The sequence below is a fragment of the Apium graveolens genome, chromosome 10 (genome assembly GCF_009905375.1).
Source record: "Apium graveolens cultivar Ventura chromosome 10, ASM990537v1, whole genome shotgun sequence".
Taxonomy (NCBI): Eukaryota; Viridiplantae; Streptophyta; class Magnoliopsida; order Apiales; family Apiaceae; genus Apium; species Apium graveolens.
The window spans coordinates 136,491,499-136,512,220 of NC_133656.1; the positions used below are offsets into that span (position 1 = coordinate 136,491,499).

Below are 20,722 nucleotides of genomic sequence, written 5' to 3' on the forward strand. Positions count from 1 at the left end.
TCACATTTTCTGACGGTTTCTATATAGATATTTCATCAAACACCTTTCAGACAATTTTATTTCTCACTTATTTTTTATGGCGCCCAATGATTTAATTATTGATGGAGCCAAGTTTGTACCAAATAACTATGCTGCAATCTTGAATAAGGCCGAAGCTCCATCAGATCTGCACTTTGTGCAAGATTTCTTAGCACATAGTGAGATTGGGTATGCTTTAACCCAACCTCAAACTATTTCAAGCCAACAAGTGCTGACGTTCTGGCGAACTGGGCTTTTTGATGATGGTGGTGCTACGGGAACACCAAACATTATTTTCACAGAAAATGATGTTGAGCATGTGGTTACTCCTAGAGCAGTTCGTAAAGCTCTCCACTTACCTGAAGGTTGCACATTCTCAACAGTGGAGGGGCCGGTTTTACAGCAGCTTATGGCAAGTTTAGGCTACGAGCAAAGTTTGGGAAAGCTGGGTCAACTGAAATGACCATATATCAGAAAGGAATGGAGTTTTTTCTTTGATTGTATCACCAAGGCATTCGCCAATAAATGCTCCAACTTTGATGCTATTCCCATCACGAATCAGCAAATCGGGTATGCCCTTATTTATCAAACTCATTTTGATTTTGCAAGTGTTGTGCTAGGTTTTATAGGGGATAGGATGATAGAGGATAGGAATGTAGTATACTTTGCTAGATTCTGTCAGCTTCTATATACTTTTTGTTGTGCTGATGAGCCCCAACTAGCCAATAATTTAATTCCACCCTTTAAGCTTGCAAAAAAGGCCTTTAATGATTTGTTAAATGCTGACAATAAGAAACAAGTGCTGAGACCCTTACAGATTCCTCAGTCTGTAAAACAAATCTTAGTAAATGCTGATCCTCAAACATACACATCTATTTACCCTGATGTCCACCCCACCAACACATCACAGCCAACACAACAGCCATCAGAACATACCATCTCTCACCAACCTCAAACTACTCAACCTCAACCAACTCAACCCTCCATCAGGACATATTTCAAACCACCACAGTTATCTCAACCACAATCTTCAGCACCTACAGTGAAGCCTTCATCTTCTAAACTCAAGAGGTCACTGACTGTGCCTCAGACTCAACAGAAGAGATGGATAATCATTCTGAGAGATGAGTCAGATGATGAGGAACATGTTCCTTTATCAGAACCTGTTGTTGAAGAAGCTGAGAAGATCTCTTCTCAGAAAGATACTGAAACTGGGAGTGCTAGATCCCTCAAACGGTCTAGAAAGTTAAATTCTGATGATGCAACTCCCAAAGTCTCTACTTCAGCAAAGAGACTCAAAAAACAAATAGCCAGGAGGGTTGTTAGTGAATCACCTATCTCTGAGGAAGTTCTGGAAGCAGCAGCTAAGGAAGGGGATCAGGAATCTCTGATCTCAACAGAACCTATAGTAATTGAACTACTTCCCACAACTGAATCAGACTTTACTCAAGCTCAAAAGTCTCCTATTCAAGAGAAAAAGGATATTTCAGAGCAAGTAACTACACCTCCTGTGTCTCCTATAGTTGATCCAGTACATGCTGAAGACCCAGGTACAAGTGCTGAAATAGACATACATAACTTGGTTGTGCCCGAGATTTTGTACTTGGAAGCTCCACCAACTCAACTCACTCCACCAACAACACCACTTTTGAATGTTGAATTTAATGCAGATATTCCATTAACACCAATTCTGAATCTAGATGTTGAAGATCAGATTTTAGGTGAGCATCAAAATGTGGCTGTTGATCAGAATTTAGTTGCAGATCAGAACTTAGAGGATGATATTGAAACCTCTATAGCCTCACACACTGTTATTCTATCAGAGGATGCTGATAATGCAGGCTCTATAAGTTCTGATGCTGACAATGTTGAAACTACTGGTGAAGCTGCTACTACTCTAGATCATGATGCAGCTAGTCCTTCAGGACATGCACCTCAACAAACAGTTAATAAAGCTGATTTGATCAAGAATTTTGTTAGAGAGGATGCCCCAGTACCTTGGAGTGAAACTCCTAGAGGAAAGGAGTGGACTAAGGAATGGAACAAAGTTGATTTTGTTCCTACTGAAAAAATTCTTGTTGAGCACCTTGCAAAAGCTGATGACATGCTAGTAAATGATGATTTCAAGGCACAGCTGAGAGTTACTGCACTGAGTACAAGGTACCGTCAAGGTCAACACTCTTTAACTCAGGCCAAGGTGGACAAAATTCAAGAATCAATAAATCAGCAAGATATGGTTTCCAAGCTGGAAAAGAAAAGGTTTTTCAAACCTACTTTTGACAGAATTGAGTACATTGAGAAAATTCAGGAGAAGCAACAAGCTTCTCAGCAATCTCAACTCAATGAAATTCAATCCTCAGTGGAATTGCTTCCCTCTCTTCTTTTACCTGCTGATGCCAAAAAGGGGGAGAAAGTGATTAAGTCCAAATGCAAATCTAGTCAAGTACTAAAGGGTAAGGATGATGGCAATGACGACCAGGGAAACTCTGATAAAAGTGGAGGTCATGGTCAATGCAAAGCTTCTTCATCAAGGACAGTTGGAACTTCTATACAAAGATCAAGCTCTGATGCTGATAGAAGAATAAGTTCTGGTAAATAAGTTCTGACAAAGCCTGAAGTTCCTACACAGGGTGAAAGTCAAGAGTTCATGCAGAAACTGAAGCTTAAGGGGAAGGAAACAACAGTTTATTATCAAGACCCTAAGTTGCAGAAGCTGGATGAAGAAATTTCAAAGAGATTATTTATGAAAGAAAATCAAGGAATGGACTTTGAAAGTCTAAAGGAAGAAGAAGCCAGACTTAAAGCAAAAAATGTTGACAATTCAAGTCTAAAGCTTCTACTGCTGAAAAGAAACTTCCAAAGCCTAAGGGTATTGTGATTAAGGAGAAAACAAATTCTGAGACAATCAAATCCAAATCACAAGTGGAGGTAGATCCAAGATTTAAGGACAAAGAAAAAATTGATGAACCTGTAAAGGTATACATGCCAATCATGGATGAGGAAATAATTGATGAAGAAAATACTAGTCTTACTCTAAAGAAAAAGAAGATTCCTCAAACAACCTCTGATATGGCTCAAGTTGTTCAGAGTCAAGATGTAGTAAGTTCTGATATTACAAAGAAGCAAGCAACCTCTGACATAGCTCAAGTTGGCTTGATATCAGAAGATAAGAAGAAGGGTACATTAACCTCTGACAGTGCTCATGTTAAACCCATTACAAGTCTTCTACCAGGATTCACAAAAGCTCAACAGACTCAACCTTTGAAGACTACATCAAGTGGTTTTGAAGCAAGAGTTGTTCAAGGAAAGGAAGCAAGAGACAAATCAGGATTGGGTAGTTCTAAAGAGAAGAGAATACACAACACTACCAATGATCCAACTTCCTTAAGTGAACCAGGTGTAGGAGCAACTCCTGAAAGATTGAATCAACTTGAATCTGTACAAATGGTTTACCATTCTGTTTTAAAAGAAGATGTCATGTTATATTTTATGACAGATGGGAGGGTATTCCATATCAGGAAGAATGTTATTCCACCGAAGTATTTTGAAGAACTGGAACATGTTCTATTCCTAATTCAAGTGAAAAACAGATCAACAGATGGTGCTGCAGGTTATTTGAAGTCAAATATTCAAAGACAGAAGAGGCTTTACTCTGTAAAGTCTGACAGCCCATACTGTCCTAAGTACAGATCTCGCAGTGGAGATATTCTTGAAATGAAGCCTAATACTGCCAAAATCATCACTACATTTTCTGGTATTAAGGGACTTGAATTCAATCTAGAGTCTGATAAACCATATATTATCATATTGGATCAGGATATAAGAAAAGCTAAGATAAATGATCTCAGAGCTGCTATTTTTCAAACTGGTGAAGATACAGCTGAACTGAAAAATGCTAAAAGGAGGATGGTCAATGAACTTGAATATGCTGAGAGAAGTCTTTTAAGGAACTATCTCAGAACAACTCCTGACATCAAAGAGATCAGAAATTGAAGCCAAGTCAAAGATCTACAACTGCTTAAATTCTGAAGGATATACAGACTGAAGCTGAAATCAGACTTTAAGGATGGTAAAGCTACAAGGACTGTAAGTTGTAGTTATCTAGTCAAATTCTCATGCATTTGTACTTAATATTTTTGACATCATCAAATATATGTTGAACTTGTATATTATGCTAATTTACAAGTTGGGGGAGATTGTTAGATATATTTGTGATGTCATGGCCAATATGATTTGCGTTTAGTTTTCAGATCTTACTTAAAAGGACAAATCAGTACTTAACTGGAAATCAGTACTTATACTGAAGTCAGAAGTTAAGTTATCAGAACTTAAGTTATCAGGAGATAATATCAGAACTTAAGTAGACTTTCAGATAAGGCAGGAGGCTGATTGAAAGGAAAGAAGATCGAGACTAAGACAAAAAGAAATATGCATGGAGAAGAATTCTATGAAGAATAGAATACTTGGAAGAAGAGATATCTGATTGATATTTTTTAGGAAGCATAAGTATATTCAATATCAATTAGAACTTATCTTGTAACTGTGTGTCTATATAAACACAACATATGGTTTACACTATATGTGTTATCTTAATCGAAGTTTTTATTCTTTGTAACCCTAGCAGCTCTCGTGATAATTTGTTCATCACTGAGTGAGAATAGTTCTTTGTAACAGAGTTTATTGTGTTGAATAAAATCTGTGTTCTGTTACTTGAGTTCTTATATTCGATTTGATTGTAGTAAACACTGTACTCAACCCCCTTCTACAGTGTGTGTGACCTAACATATGTTATTTTAAATTTCTATATTTTGTGATTTTTTTAAACAAAAGCAAATGTAATTTTTTAAAAATCGATTATATCTTGTGATTTTGAAACAGAAGAAATGATAATTTATATGTTCGAATTTAATGTTCGATTTTTTTTATCTTATGTTTGAAACTTGTTTGTGATTTTTTGTATTCGAATATTTTGTTAATTTTTATTATATTAAAAATTTGCTGGCACCTCTTGTACTTCGAGACATTCCTCGCACATTTGAAATTATTTTTCGAGACAAGTAATACCTGAAGAACCCAACAAATTTAAATATTTTTGTTTGCTTTGTATTCAAAGTGGCCAAAATCAATCTTCTTTTTTTCACTTTAAAGGGGCCGGTACGGGTACACTTGATCGACCCTTGAAAGTTAATCACGGAATTTTGAAACAAAGTCACGAAAGTGGAGAGGCACGCAGAGAATCACCGCAACAAACACAAATTGGTGGTTTCATGAGTCGTGACATTGTCTTCCGGTGGAGGTATGCCTTTCCACTATAGTAGAGATAAAATGATCGAATCTTTTGCAATTTATGTTACACTAGACGAACTACCTTTTTCTCATAATGAGAGTCCGAATTTAGAGCACATGATGAAAGAATCAATAAACCCGACATTTAAAAGAATTCTCAGGAACACACTTAAACGTCACACACAAAAACAATATTATAGTCAACGAGTGCAATTAATTGAATTTTTTCGTGATTATGATGGCATAGTTTCTTTAACTAGTGATTGTTGAAGTTCGAGTTGCGATGAACCATTTATTTGTGTTACCGTTCATTGGATTGATTCCGACTATTTTTTACAAAAACGAATAATTGTCTTTGATGTTATGGACGAGTCACACACGGGTTATAACATAAAGACGCGAATAGTCGAAACTATTAACGAATTTAATTTACAACACAAGGTAGTAAAATATTATTACTACTTTAAAAGCATATGAAACTGATCTCTGTTTTGCTTCAATCATTGTTGATATGAAAAAAAAGTGGATAGAATATTTTACCGAATTTCCTTTTTATTTATGGTGTTGCATGTCTTATTGATCCCAGTGTTAAAAAGGAAGGTTTAAAAAATATGTTAGAACATTATTACTCGGTGTTAGGAGTTTCATATAATCACGTGCTATATGTGCAAAATTGTTTAGACTTATTACATCATCTTATAGATCTATATACTCCTAGAAATCAAAATATTATACCACCCAAGACTAGTAATTGTAGTAGGTTTAATCCCACAATGCTTGGTATCCTAACTAAAAAACATAAGTGTAAAATTTCCACGACATCATCTACACCTACAACTTTATTTAGCATGATTAGGGAGTTTTTTTCATATAACTATTAGTTGGATGAGGATTTTTCAATACTAACATGGTGGAAGAATCATGAGAACCAATTTCCTGTATTAGCTAAAATTGCAAGGGGTATTTTAGTAGTTCCCGCCTCTACCATTACTTCCGAGTCCGCTTTTAGTGTCTGTAGAAGAGTGTTGATCAAGTCTTGCACCAGATGTGGTCAAGATATGTGTTTGCAAAAATGATGGGGATCAAGCGGCAAAGAGATAACAAGGGAGGAAAAAAGATGACTCGGACGGCGAAGAGGATACTTGGATGACGATGGACACTTAATCGGAATCGGGCACGTCAGCGAGCGATCCACAAGAATAAGAAGAATTTGAATAGTTGATAAAATATATTTGCCATGTATTTTTAGAATTTGTTATGTTTTGTATTTTATTTAAAATGTAAAATTCCATTTTTTTAGAGAGGAGTCGTCTCAAATCATTTGTAATTTTTTTTAATTAATAAAATTTATAGAGATACCGTCCTCATTTCCTTATTTTAATACATATAAGAGACTCATTACACCAGTTCTCTTACCAGTCTGCAGCTTCCATCAATTCTCTGCATTTTCGAATATATAGCAGGTGTAACCATACACAGCCGTATTATTAGTGGTGAACATTGTTTTTATTGGAATTTTGTATCTGTGTTTATTTTTAACAAACCAACTTTTGTATCTCTGCTTTTATGTAAGTGTTTTTCTTCCCCCTTTTGCTCTGTTGAACTAGAATTCTGTTAAATGAGAATGAGATATATCTTTTATTTCTTCTTATATTCATGATTTCTAAAAACTATGAGTTACATTTCTTCAGATCTGTCACATTATAGTTAATTATATTAATACATATTACCTCTTTTTTCCAAAAACCTTCATGTTCAGTTTCGGAAAATTTTGTCACTGTTCCTCGAAATTCTGAGTTTAACTTAGAGAATCAGATATTGATGCATCTGAATGTACACAAACTCTACAGTTTCACTCATAAAACGACAACACTATACGTAGATAAGCAAGTCTTAACCCAAATGTAAGCACTTTCAAGTAATAAAACAGTTAACCAACTTAGCTTTGCAGTGTATACATCAAATGTGCTTTGTGTAGGCTTAAACATTTGAGAATGACAGGCTTTAACGTTTGTTAAGTCGGTTTATGATACCAAGGAAGCACTTTGTATAAGGGAAATGTCCGTTTGGGTCACCATAAGCCGCTCCGCATCCGTATTACCTGCAATGCACAATGTAGCAACCAATGCCAATCTGAACATAGATTTTACATCGAGGGCACTGCTGCCAACGATTTTTCTGTGCAAGCTGGTGAAGAAGCATATCCTCCTTTTCCTCTTCATCTTTATTTAACCTTTGAAACTCTACACAATCGAGTAATCTTTATTCAACGATTTAAAAGATATCCTCAAGTAATACGGGCACTCTGCTCTAGTAATGGTTGCATAATTATCATCATCATCATCAAGTAACAACAATGCAGAACAATCCTTGTAAGGACAGTAATATTTCAAGGGCTGTGGAATCCAAGACTCGCACAGTGCAGACCCCCATCTATCGAAAACACACGGTGTGAAATAATTGAACGGCAACTTTCAGGGTCCAACCGCCCTATACATTGAAAAGCAGGGCACTGGATTTGAGTTATATTATCTTCCAGCTTAGATTCAATGTATTTCGAAACACAATCACAACAGTAATAATGGTTACACCCCTTTATTGAATAAGATTTGTTGTTTGGTTTGCTTTCGCAACATATTTCACATGTAAATTTTATTAGCTGTTCTACTGGCAGCGTTGATGGCCGTGTAGTCACCATGGAGGAGTAACAAGGATTTTAGGGCACATCCATTATGACTGGGTTGTTATGTATATATATAGAGAGAGACTTTAGTATATACCTTGTCCCCGTAGCAATGTCAATGTTATATGTTATGTCAGAATTCTAACCAGGACCAAATTCTATAACAATTACAATCTCAATGTTACATGTTATGCGCGCATCCGAACAAGGACAGCATCAACTCCAAAGCAAACATGGACAACCAGCTGTGCCAAGGTTTCGGACTTCAAAATTGATTGGAGTTAAAGCAAATTAAATATTTCGTTTCCTTTACAAATCAAGAAAGTTTAGAAATAAAACTAAATTCTTGAAACCCGATAAATTTATTTATTTCATTTGTTTCATCTCCAATTTTGCTCTTTTTTCCAACTCTTTTAAATTAATATTTTTTTTCCATTTTGTAATAAAATATTAAATCTATCTAGTACAAATTTTATTTATTAAACAAGATATTAATTTTGGGAAAAATCGCATAGGACATGTAAATATATACACTTTTAGCTATTTACTGAAAATGATTATAAAGGTATTATTTAATAATGAACAAATAAAATATCCATCTTTCGCAAAAGAAATATTACGACAAAACCTCATCGGGTAAAATTGAGAGTTGATTTTTTTTACTAAAATCTTAAATGATTAATAAATATCCCAAATTTTTAATTGAGATAAAAAAGGAATAAAATTCGATTTTAACATGAAATTGTTTATTTATCAACAACCGTTAGCAATATGGTGTAGACTTGATGATATTTTATCAAAATACCTTAGTGGATCGTATTAAATGAAATTGTAGCTCTCAAACGGATAATCTTTCTTGTCATCCGTTGTGAGAGTAGCTTATAATTAAATAAGTCTTTAGTAGCACATTCATGTGTAATATAATGTCTTAGAGAATTAGAAGTTGTACGATGTTCTAAGTTATCTTGACTACAAAAATGATATGTAAAATAGGTTGGCTAATTGTAGTGGGATGTTCTAAGTTGTAGGAGAGAAGAATCGAAGACATGACAGTTTAAGGATTATAGCGTTCTATAGAATTCAAGTCATAGTGATCACTACCTTGTAGTAGGAGTCACCATAGCCGCTCTATTTCTTAGCCGCTCTATTTCTTAGGAGGAGCACTAACCTTGAAGTATATCTCAAAATCTAAGTACTAGAGTTGGTTTTGACCTAGTAGGAGCAACAGGGAAGAATGAGAAAAGAAACTATCTCAGAATTGCATGTTGTTCCTTGTCGTCGCAACTCGGCATTTTTTCTAAGGGAAAAGTGTCTTGCGGTCGCAACCAAAGCTTCCTAGAGTGACTAGGGTCGCAATTACAATCTCAATGTTTACATGTCCGAACAATCCTAGAACAATTATAATATTAATGTTACGTGAGAATCCCAACAAAACTGCATCAACTCGAAAGCAAACACGGACAACCAGCGGTGCCAAGGTTTCTGGCTTCAAAATTGATTGGAGTTAAAAGCAGATTAAATATTTAGTTTACCTTTACAAATCAAGAAACTTTAGAAATCTATATTTTAATATATTATAATAAACGAAACATTAAAAGTTTGGTAGTTTGTCGATCGGTACTTGCTGAAATTACTTAATTACCCTTAATCAACTATTCTAATAATTACTGGGCCAATCAATTCTAATTCTACTTGATATTGAAGTCAACTTAGAGTATGTCCAATGCTAAAAATCCCTTAGCTAAAAACAATGATGGCATACCATAATTATCAATTATAAAGATTTTGTAAATAAGTATTCACTCCAACGGTAAATTCCTGTTAGCTAAAAATATAGCTAACCAACCTCCTGACGTTGCCAAATTCGTTGAACCTCTTCTACAAACCTGTAGCCAAATGCCACATCATAGGTTAACATATCAAAATAAAATATTCTTCTATTTTATATCGAACTCTATATCATTAAAATTTTTATTACATTCAACTTCTTCTACCAAATAAAATTTTAATTCATATCAAGTTCTATATTATTCTAATTTGTTACTTCAAATTTAAGCAAACTAAATATAATTATTTAAATTTAGTTGATACAATGTGACTCGAATTAAGATAAAATAATAATACTATTAGTCCTCCTAAAAAAATATACTAATGAAATTGGATAAATAAAATAATATATTTTATTTATACAAAATAAAAAAATATTGTACAATTGATTTATACTAACACAAAACTAAAATAAAAATATAATTCGACCAACAAAAATAAAATCATTATATTAGTTATTCAGTCTAAAACAAAACTATCTTATTGATCTAGACTTAAAAAATTAAAATTGAACTAAAAATATTTAGTTTGATTTAAATGGTGTAGTGGGCATCAGGATAAAATAAAATAATGTAAACCACTTATACGAGATAAATTAAATTAATATTAGATTAGGTATAATTCGTATCCTATTGATGTGAACTAAAAAAATCAAATTTTAATTAAAACATAAATAATTTTTTAAAATACACATATAATTATCAATAAAACTACATATATCGTTTAATTAGTAATATTATCTTTTTCAAGTATCTTTTATAAAGTTATAGTTAATCGATTAAGTAATCACCATGCTAAAATAATATTTTTAAGGTCCCAACGTTATGGAGACATTATATTTTTACCTTCAATAAAATAATAATTTCGTTATAATAATATTTTCTCCACTTACTAATGTTATCACTTTAAATAAGTTTAAATGTTCTAAAAAATTATGAACATATACGTCTATTAATATAATTATCATGAATTTATATCATTTAAAATTTTTAAATATATAAAATTAAGAATTGAATTCAAAATATTTTTTTTTAAAATTATATAATATTAAAAAAATTATGTGTCATCCGTGCATCACACGGGTTTTAAGCTAGTAGAACTTAATTGTTGAAACCCGGTAAATTTATTTATTTTTATTTGTTTCATCTCCAATATCCCTATTTTTTCAACTTCTTTAAATTAATATTTTTTCCCATTTTACAATAAAATATTAAAATCTATCTAGTACAAATTTGATTTATTACAAAAAAATAATAGTTTTGGAAAAAATCTTGTCGGATATGTAGATATTTTTAGCTATTTATTGAAATTGAAAATGATAATAAAGGTATTATTTAATAATGAACGAATACAATATTCATCTATCAAAAAAATATTTTGAGAAAACCTTATCAGGTAAAATGAAGAGTTTTTTTTACTAAAACATAAATGATTAATAAATATCCATAATTTTTAATTGAGATAAAAAAGAATTAAATGTGTATACGATTTTAACATGAAATTGATTATCTATCAACAACTTTTGTTATAAATATAAAAATAATATATAATTGTAAATAGAGTTTTTGCTATAATATATAAAGCAAGTCCACATCATATAATGTCAAAGAGTGGAGGTGTTCGATACCAATTGAATTTTTTTGTTGTCCAGTTTTTTTCGATGACTATACTCGATATAATCTGCCATAAGTTTCCAATTCTTATCCCACTAAGAACGCACATCTGAGAAATCACAAAATAAGAGCATTGTAACAAATAAATTTCTTAGTTGTCTACCTGTTTGGTGTATAGATGCTTCTTGTATAGCTAAATGCCAATCATCATCACTTCCAAGAATATCATGGTACAAACAGGCCTCCTTGTAAGTGTTATAAACCACTCCTTTCACTGTTCTCAAATCCTGAAATGATGTTGCTCCACAAACAAAGTTTAATAATAATCTCGTATAAAATAGTTCACCGGCAGAAGGTTGAACATAAATTAAACGACCAATGACCGCAATATCTCTCTTTTGCGGAAACCACATTTTACTCGTATTGTCCCATCTGAATTTTTCAGGAAATTTCACATAAGTTAGGTTTCTTCCCTGTGAATATCGCTCATTTGCTTGGAACCACTGAACGAACATTGTGCCATCAACATGATTTCTTCTTAAAACTGACGTTAGTGATTCTTTTTCATTATAACAAATATTATGCTATTTCTCAAGATGGAAGATCAACTTCTGAACAACTGGTTTCCGATAATGAATCAGGAAATCAAAGATGTGCCAACATGCCTCGCAGGAAGACAAATACCTACATGCCAAATAGTTTTGTATCTCGTCATTTTTGCTCTCAGTTGAATAATTTCTATATATCTGGCCGTCCTTTTCAATAACTATTGTTGCATGATCAGGGCCTTTTAGCACGTACTTTAACATGTATTTTATCAATTTTCCTTGATGACACCATTCTAAATTTATATGTCCCTGATACTTGACCAATAAACCATGATTATATGATACAATGAACTTGTAAGATAATAATATGGTGTGTTAATATATTTTAAGGAATGATTTATGAGTTTAAACTTTATACTTGTTTCAGAATTATAACAACAAAATATATAAGATATATGATAACGGTCAGATTCAGCAAGCCAAAGTACTATGTGCACATTTGGGAGTCCTCTCTTCTGAAATTCAATTGTATAGGCAACTGAAAATAGAATTTCAAATATTAGTTAATAAAGCATAATTAATAAGAATTGAAATTATAAAATAAATTGAGATTTTACTGTTTTGGGTGTGTTTGATTCCCTCTCCTGTAGTTTATAAAGTGTATTATACCATACCCGTAGGTATTCTTAGGATACATAATGTAAAAAGAATGTAAGAAAGATAATGAACTGCTTTTCTCTAGATCATAATTTTATGAGGTACTATATGAAGTACTATGAAGGAGATGTTGAAAATGTCAACAATACTGTAGAAAGGCTTATTTGTCATATGGGACTGTTTTAGAAAGTAAAATGTCGAATCCTGGTGAGTTAAGTGGGGTTAATTCCAAAAACGAAAAAACTTTCAAAAGGCCTACATTAAATAAAGAAACTACCATGACTCCAAAGGAAAAGCCAAGGCTGACCCAAAGTTGACCATTTCTTGTTAAAGGACTGCGTGCTAGTGTTATAAGCAAAAATGTTGATGCTATCCTGACACAATACAATATCAAACATTTTGGAATATCTCTTTAGCACTATACTGAGGAAGATTATAACCTATATATAGGAACCTTAATCCCTATGTATAATATATAAATATTATAGTTGCATTACTTTTTTGCCTCTTAGTTTTTAGGTATTTTATATTAAGTTAATTTTACCTACATTTACCAATGTGAATGTGAGATTCCGGTAGGTAAAGTGTAGCATATCCTGCTCCGAACTGGAATCCTAACAGTGTTGTTTTTTCAACTAAATCCTTCTTGATCTTTGTCTCTACTTCTTGTATCTTATTAAAATACTGATGACCCTCTTCATTAATCATTAGTGTTATAGGAAGAATTTCGTATAACAATGTTGTGGAGGTTAATGGGCGGAACAAAGATCAAGGATGGTGTTTGAGGGCGGAGGAAGGTTGTTTGGTGGTGGCTGAGCTTGTATGTGGACTCCTTAAGAAAGAATAGGGTTTGTTATTCTCTGTCAAGTGTCGACCCATGTCTCATACAAGTGCCTACGTACCCTATTTATAGGGATCAAGCCTCACGTAGTTCTTGGGGAACAAGTCACGTAGGCTAGGGTTAGGGTTCTCCAACCCGTGTAGCCCAAGCCCACGACAAAGTCAGGCCTTCAGCCAATTAGTCACGTAAATCTCGACCGACTCCACACGCTTCCTATAATCTCACGGCATCTCCGTATTTCTTCCCATAATTATAGCAATAACCTGTGTCGGCCCCGAAATTTACGAGCAACTCAGTCATCTATAAGCCACTTTCCATGTCGAACACAAAGTCCTCTAATGCGGGCCGGCCTGGCGGCCTCGGCCCACACCGTTTTCCTTTTTAACCAATAAATACAATGTTAAATTTGATTTCATAAGATGTGGGCTCATGGACCCAGCCCGCGTGTGGGCACCTGAGCCCAGCCCGCGTGTGGGCAACCGAGCCCAGCTCGCGTGTGGGAAATCGAGCCCAGCCCGCGTAAAGTCATCTGAGCCCACCTTGCGTGCTATCATCTGAGCCCAGCTCGCGTGAAGTCATCTGAGCGCACCTCGCATGTGGACACCTAAGCCCACCTCGCATATGAGAGCCCATATGACAAATGTGAGCCCAGCTCGCATGTGTGAGCCCAGCTCACTTGTCATGAGCCCAGCTCGCACATGGTCACGTGAGGCCAGCTCGTATGTCACGAGCCCAACTCGCATGTCACGAGCCCAGCTCGCACGTCACGAGCCCAGCCCATATGTGCTAGCCCAAGTCTTATTAATCCATGGTTCTAGCCCACACACGAAAGTCCAGCTTCTCAATGCACCTATAGGGACCTGTTTAGGGCCCATGGCCGAAAGCGGGCATAACAACTACCCCCCAAAATTTCTGGTCACATTTTTGAGGCTAGGAATTTTCTAGTCTTTTATGACCTCGCAGGTGCGAGTCCACCAGGCCGCACCAAACTGCCTTGCGTGCCTCGCCTCGCATGCCTTTCATTTTAGCATTCATTTTGACAGCCGTTGGACAGCTGGCGTGGGGATCCGTGTCGTCATCTAAGATGGTGACACGCGTCACCTCCCCTTTCTCTCTCCTATCCCTTATAAATATGTGAGATTTGAATTCATTTCTCACATTTCCAAAAATACTTCCTGAATTGCTGCTCAATTTGCTCAAGGATCTACCACGGCGAAGATTATCATCTCAACAAGAACCGTCTACCGGCGGCGATATTCTCCGGGACCAGATTCATCAGGATTTTCATACACCTCTCCCACAGGTACTCTTCGATTCGAGCCCGTTTTTTATTCATGCTTATTCACGTACACCATGCGAGCACACACCACCTGTTCGATGCGAGTTCACACACAACCACAACGCGCGATGCGAGTCCTTTCGCTCCTTTAGACACTTAGGTGCGATCCCGTGTGAGATGTGAGGACACTTAGGTGTGATTCCATACTTATTTTTTGTTTTTTTCTTTTTTAGGGCCACACACTAATTTTCACCATCTTTTACAGATGTCGAGTGCGTCTTCAGCCCGCTCCTATGGATCCTCTCGCTCTTCCTCGAGCCCGACTCGCACCTCTGCTAGCCCGGCTTGCTCTTCAGCTACTCCATCTCCATTAAACCAATATCCTCCTGAGCAGGGAGGCTCAAAGGACTTCCAACGCGAGCTGACTTCTCTCTCTGGTCGTCTTAGCCAACCCATCTCTCCTGGCTCAGCTATCACCCCTTAAGGGGCTTTGAATATTGCCAGAGTTGAGAACTCGATGCGAACAGCTGGATCCGGCTCGCTTGATATTCACCTCGACCCGAACCCTGAGGATTTCACCAGGGAAAAGAATATATATGATTGGAGAAATAGGCCCGTGGACCTCTCTCATATTCCAGCCTCCCTTGGGGTAGAAGAGCTGCTAAACCGAGAGCCTGCTCCCTTGGATAAAGAACAAGCTGAGGAGATATTACGAGAAATGGCTGGAGAGAGGGCAGCCCGCCTGAGGCAAGCTGCAGCTAACAGCCTCGACCCCATTTATCTCGACTCAGAATCTACTGACAGTGACCTGGGGAGTGCATACTATGACACCAGGAAGAAAGGAAAAGAGCCCATAACTGTTGAATACCCCATCTTGGGGCTCGAGGGTGAAGAGGACGGCTCACACTTGTCCTATGACTCTCCTCAGAGCGAGGAGGTGGCAGATGTTACAAGTCAGTATAAGATTTGTAATTATAACTACATCCCGGCGGCCTCTCCTGAGCCTTATGTGCCTCCTGCTCAGCCCGAGCTCGAGGGTGAAATTGTTTTCAAAAGGCAGATCATTCCTGATGGGGAGGAGAGCTCAACTGCAAACGAGGAGGTTAAGGTGCTCGCTTGCCGCGACCTTCCTACCTCGCTGACTCAGAAATATCTGGCCGAGCACATTGAGCAGTTTCAGCTCGAGGGCCATATTATCTTGCTCCTACCTCATATGAGATGCTATAGATTCAATCACTTGGAGAATGGAGGCAGGGTACCTCGCATGGTCTTGTCCACTTTCCTATTAAGGCTGGGAATCTCCTCTCCTCTTCATCCCTTCATTAAAGATGTTTGCGAGTATTTTCAGCTCGCACCCCTTCAGATCAATCCAAACGGATATCGGGCCGCCCTCGCATTGTACATCATGTACCACAAATGCGGGCACCCTTCTCTAACCGCGAGGCAGCTGGGTTACTTCCTGCATTTGAAGCATTCTCCTAACGACTTTGGGTATTTCTACTTCTCTGTCTGGCAGTGCTTCAACAAGAAGAACCTCATCCACAACGGGCCGAGCAACTCAGGGAAGTCGAAGAGCCCTTACTTCTATATCCACGAGGTGCCTCGAGTCCAGACTCATTTTTATTATAATCCATGTAAGTTTTCCCTGCCCGCTCTCGTCTCTTCTACCATAGCTCTTTCCTTTTAACAAGAATTTCTTTTATCTCCAGCCACCCCGCCTCGCACTGTCCTTGTGGGACAAGAAAAGATAAACGCGGACAGTCTTCTAAATCTTCCTAAGGCGGACCGGGACATCCGAAAACTCATAACGACCTCAAATCTGGTCGCATGTGGGTTTTTGAAGGAAGGAGTGAGGCTGACTCCTCAGAAGAAATCTAGGAAGAGAGCCAGAAAGGGTAAGAATATCGGGCCCGCACGTCCGGGCCTGGCTGCTCGCATGCGCGAGCTCGTGTGCTCGCATGCTCACTTTTCCTGCATGCATCTCATTTCACATCGCACTTTTAATTCTCCGTATTTTTCACCTGCTCGCATTACTTCTTTCCATTCCATCTTGCTGTGACTAATCTATTGCTTTGTTGTTTTCTTTTTCAGAAATGGCCATCTCCCCTATCCCCTTCATGGAAGAGGCTGAGCAGGCTGCGGCCTCGGGCCCAGTTCAGCCCGCAGCTGCGAGCACAAGGGCTCGCTCTCAGGCCAATCCTCCGGCCCGCATGACTACTCTCTCTGAGCATCTCAAGGATTCAGGGCCCTCTCCTCGAATAAAGAGGTCACAAAGAAGGAAAAACTGGCGAGCCTGAGCCAAAGAAAGCTGCTCCCTCTGATGCTCCTCTTCCCTCTTCTTCTTCTGCCAATATGGTTGCGACCACATTCGGCCGGCTCGCTCAAGGTCACATCAGTGAGCAGGATTTAAAGGATCGGTCTTCCTCTGCTCTCGAGGTTAACCAGGATGCACTCTCCCGAGCCGCGGCCGAAGTATACTATCATCAGTTATCTAAGGCTTGAGAGATGCGAGCCCTCAGCCAGACCAACACAAAGCTCGAGGCTAAAGTCAAGTCCCTTCAGAGTAAGGTCGCTGAGTACGGGCAAGAGAAAGTTACGTTGGTGAACAACTATAATCAGAAGATAGTTAACCTGAACGCTACTCACGACAAGGCCCTAAGGGAGCAGAAGGAGGCTCATGACCTGGCTGCTGAGGCATGGAAGAAGGAGAAGGATGCCTTTGAGGAGAGGGTGCTCGAGCTGGAGGGATCAGTCTCTGCCCTGACCGAGGGCCGTGAGGCTGCCCTCACTGATGCTAGGAATCTGGGGGCCAGGAATTTTATGAAAGTCTTTATGAAGAAGGTTCCTGACTTTGATTGGGCGGCTCTGGGTGCGAGCACAGCGAGGCATGCTGACAAGTTGAAGCTAGAGATGGATAGAGATGCCCAAATTGCTGAGGAGGCTCGGCTCGCGGCCGAGAAGGCCCAGGTCGTTGGTGAAAATCGTGAGGGAGCAGAGGCTGATAACCCTTGATGTAATTTTAATTTGAACTAGACTTTTGACTGGGTAAGCGGGCACCCCTCTCACCTCGCGCTTGTATTTGAAATATTCTGCCTCGGGGCATAACTTATTTAACTTTTGTTTGTATAAAATGTCAAGTCTTTTGTGCCCACGTATGTCTTTACGGTGCCAGCTGGCTTTCTTTATTTTTTTTGTTTTCTTACCATGCCTCTACTGACCAAAAGTAATCATAACTCTGGCCGCTTATGGCGAGCGTTACCCCTTCACTGCGAGCCCAAATAACCAGCTCGTGTCATTTGTTCAATCAAACAACCATTGAGAGAGAATGCCAAGTAGAACAAGCTCGCATCAACTCGCAGGTGTTGTAGGTGTGCTCACACTAGCGAGTCGGCCTAGGAGCTCGCATGTGTCTTCTCCTCGCATCATGCGACTTTGAGTATGTTTGATGGAGGGCTGGGCCCCCTGGGTCGCATTTGTGGTCTTGAGGGTCAGGGTATGAGCTCGCATCGCGGGCCTATACCTCTTTATCCTCATCTTTTATCTACTATGTGTTCATATTTGTCTAAGCGGGCCATGGCCCGGCTCGTTTCATGTTCTTGGCGTCAAGCGGGCCGAGGCCCGACTTGTTTTAACATGTTAATAAAACAACTGTTTTGTCCTCGCATGGGTTCCCAAGGATGGGGTCCCCTGCTGGGTATTTAATCTATTAACAGAAGTTAAAATATCAAGTGCGCAAATAGAGATCAATCGTTTATTCATTGATAATGGGAAGTGAAAAGAGTACATGCTTGTGGTCTCAGGGAGGCACCTATATGGCACTACCCCCCGAGACTTAGGAATATTTTAAGATAATACTAAGTCTGGAAAGAATAATATTACTGATAATACTTGCGAAGGTGTTCCGCGTTCCAGGCTCTTGGGATCAACTTGCCTTGCATATCATTGAGGTGGTAGGTTCCCTTCCAGAGCACTGACTTTATCTTGTAGGCACCTTCCCAACTCGCTCCAAAGACTCCGTGACTCACCACCTTGGTATTTGGCATGACCCGGCGCAGAACCAAATCTCCCACCTTGAAAGTTCGGGCTCGAACCTTACTGTTGTAATGCCTAGCTGTCCTCTGCTGATATGCCGCTATCCTGATCTGAGCCTCTTCTCGAGTTTCTTCGATCATATCCAAATAGAGCCGATGATTGACCTTGTTTGCTTCTGAGTCATAGTTGTCCCTTCGAAAAGATCCTGCTCCCACTTCAACGGGCACCATAGCTTCACACCCATACACCAGAGAAAAATGGGTCTCTCCAGTTGTGGTTCGGGGTGTAGTGTTGTAAGACCATAGGACCTGGGCGAGCTCTTCTGGCCATGCTCCTTTCTTCTCTTCAAGCTTTGCCTTTAAGGTATGCTTAATGATTTTATTAACAGCCTCTGTCTGCCCGTTACTCTGGGGGTGGCAGACTGCCATAGCGACATACAATAGCCCTGTATACAAACTCCCTGACCTTTTTCGCTGTGATAGTGGCTGGGGGCTCGGCCTCTGCCCACTTAGTGAAATAGTCTACCGCAACCACCGCATACTTGACGCCTCCCCTGGCCTTCGGGAGTTCCCCAATCAGATCAATTCCCCACATGGAGAAGGGCCAGGGGCTTATGAGGGATGTGAGAGAGGTCACGGGGTGGTTGTAATAATTGGCATATCGCTGACACTTATCACAAGCTCGGGAGAATTCAGAGGCGTCTTTTTTCAGCGTTGGCCAGTAGTAGCCTTGACGGAGGATTTTCTGAGCTAGAGAGCTACCCCCCGAGTGATTGCCACAAATGCCCTCGTGTACTTCCCTTAGGATGTAGTTGCATTCATCCCCATCTATGCATTTGAGGAGAGGAACACTGAACCCTCTTCTATATAGAATCCCGTCGTATATCACATAGCGGGCTGCTTTGTATTTTATCCTCCTTGCCTCGTTCTTTTCATCCGGAAGTGAACCTTCTCTTATGTATGCTAGAATAGATGTCATCCACGTGGGGCCGAGCTCATTACTGAGGCTGCCCACCTCGTGCTCGGGCACACTAGGTTGCCTCTGTATATCAAGGGGCACGGTCCCTAGCAAAGTGCTCTCGCGGCGTGAGCCGAGCTTAGCTAGCTCGTCCGCGCCTTCATTCTGCCCACGCGGGATTAGTTCCAGCCTCACCTCGTTGAATCTTGCGATTATCCTCTGTGCGCACTTCAGGTAAAGCTCTGTTCTCGGCCCCTTAGCTTGATACCCCCCGTTTATCTGATAGACCACAATCATGGAGTCACTAAACACACTCAAATTCTCGACCTTCATTTCCAGAGCTAGCTTGAGACCGTTGATCAGGGCCTCATACTCAGCATCATTGTTGGTTGCATGAAAGGCCAGATGGGTCGCACGTCTGATCTTGTGCGCCTCTGGGCTGATTAGCTCGATTCCAGCTCCTGCTCCATCACCGTTAGAGGCACCATCCACAAATAGGCTCCACCATGGGGCACTATTTTGTCTCTCCAGTCCAACTTCTTCTGTGCTAGGTATAACAACAAGGGCTCCCGGCTCCACTTCTTGATGTGGGGGAAATTCTAGCACAAAATCGGCCAGGGCTTGGCCTTTGATCGCAGTCCTTGGCTTATAATCCACCTCGAATTGGCCGAGCTCAACCGTCCACTTCAACATTCGACCAGAAGATTCTGGTCTATGCATCACTTGTCTGAGGGGGTAGGAGGTTCGCACTTCTATCTTATGTGCCTGAAAATAGGGCCTGAGTTTTCGTGAGGCCAGAATCAGAGCATACGCTAGCTTTTCGAGGCTTGTGTATCGAGTCTCGGCATCGGCTAGCCTTTTACTCACATAATATACCGGGAGCTGGACACCATCCTCCTCTCGGACTAATACTGCACTTATTGCAAAGTCGGAGACGGCCAAGTATAGGATCAAAGTTTCTCCTGCCTTTGGGTTGGACAA

General features: G+C 39.0%; 1 protein-coding gene across 1 annotated transcript; it reads right to left on the minus strand.

Moving 5' to 3' along the window:
• Positions 1 to 18,450: 18,450 nt before the first annotated feature.
• LOC141691041 (uncharacterized) lies at positions 18,451 to 20,461 on the minus strand. The gene is made up of 4 exons (XM_074495787.1): positions 19,546 to 20,461; positions 19,223 to 19,284; positions 18,744 to 19,134; positions 18,451 to 18,455 (listed from the first exon to the last, which is right to left on the minus strand). The coding sequence occupies exons 1-4, from the start codon at positions 20,459 to 20,461 to the stop codon at positions 18,451 to 18,453; spliced, it is 1,374 nt and encodes a 457-aa protein (XP_074351888.1).
• Between the last annotated feature and the right edge of the window lie 261 nt (positions 20,462 to 20,722).

Coding starts and splice junctions, on each gene's coding strand:
- LOC141691041 (XM_074495787.1), bottom strand. CDS start 20,461: ATGCATAGACCAGAATCTTCTGGTCGAATGTTGAAGTGGACGGTTGAG. Junction 19,285..19,545: donor TTGTGGCAATCACTCGGGGG/GTAGCTCTCTAG, acceptor CTAAGTGGGCAG/AGGCCGAGCCCCCAGCCACT. Junction 19,135..19,222: donor AGTTTGTATACAGGGCTATT/GTATGTCGCTAT, acceptor TTAAAGGCAAAG/CTTGAAGAGAAGAAAGGAGC.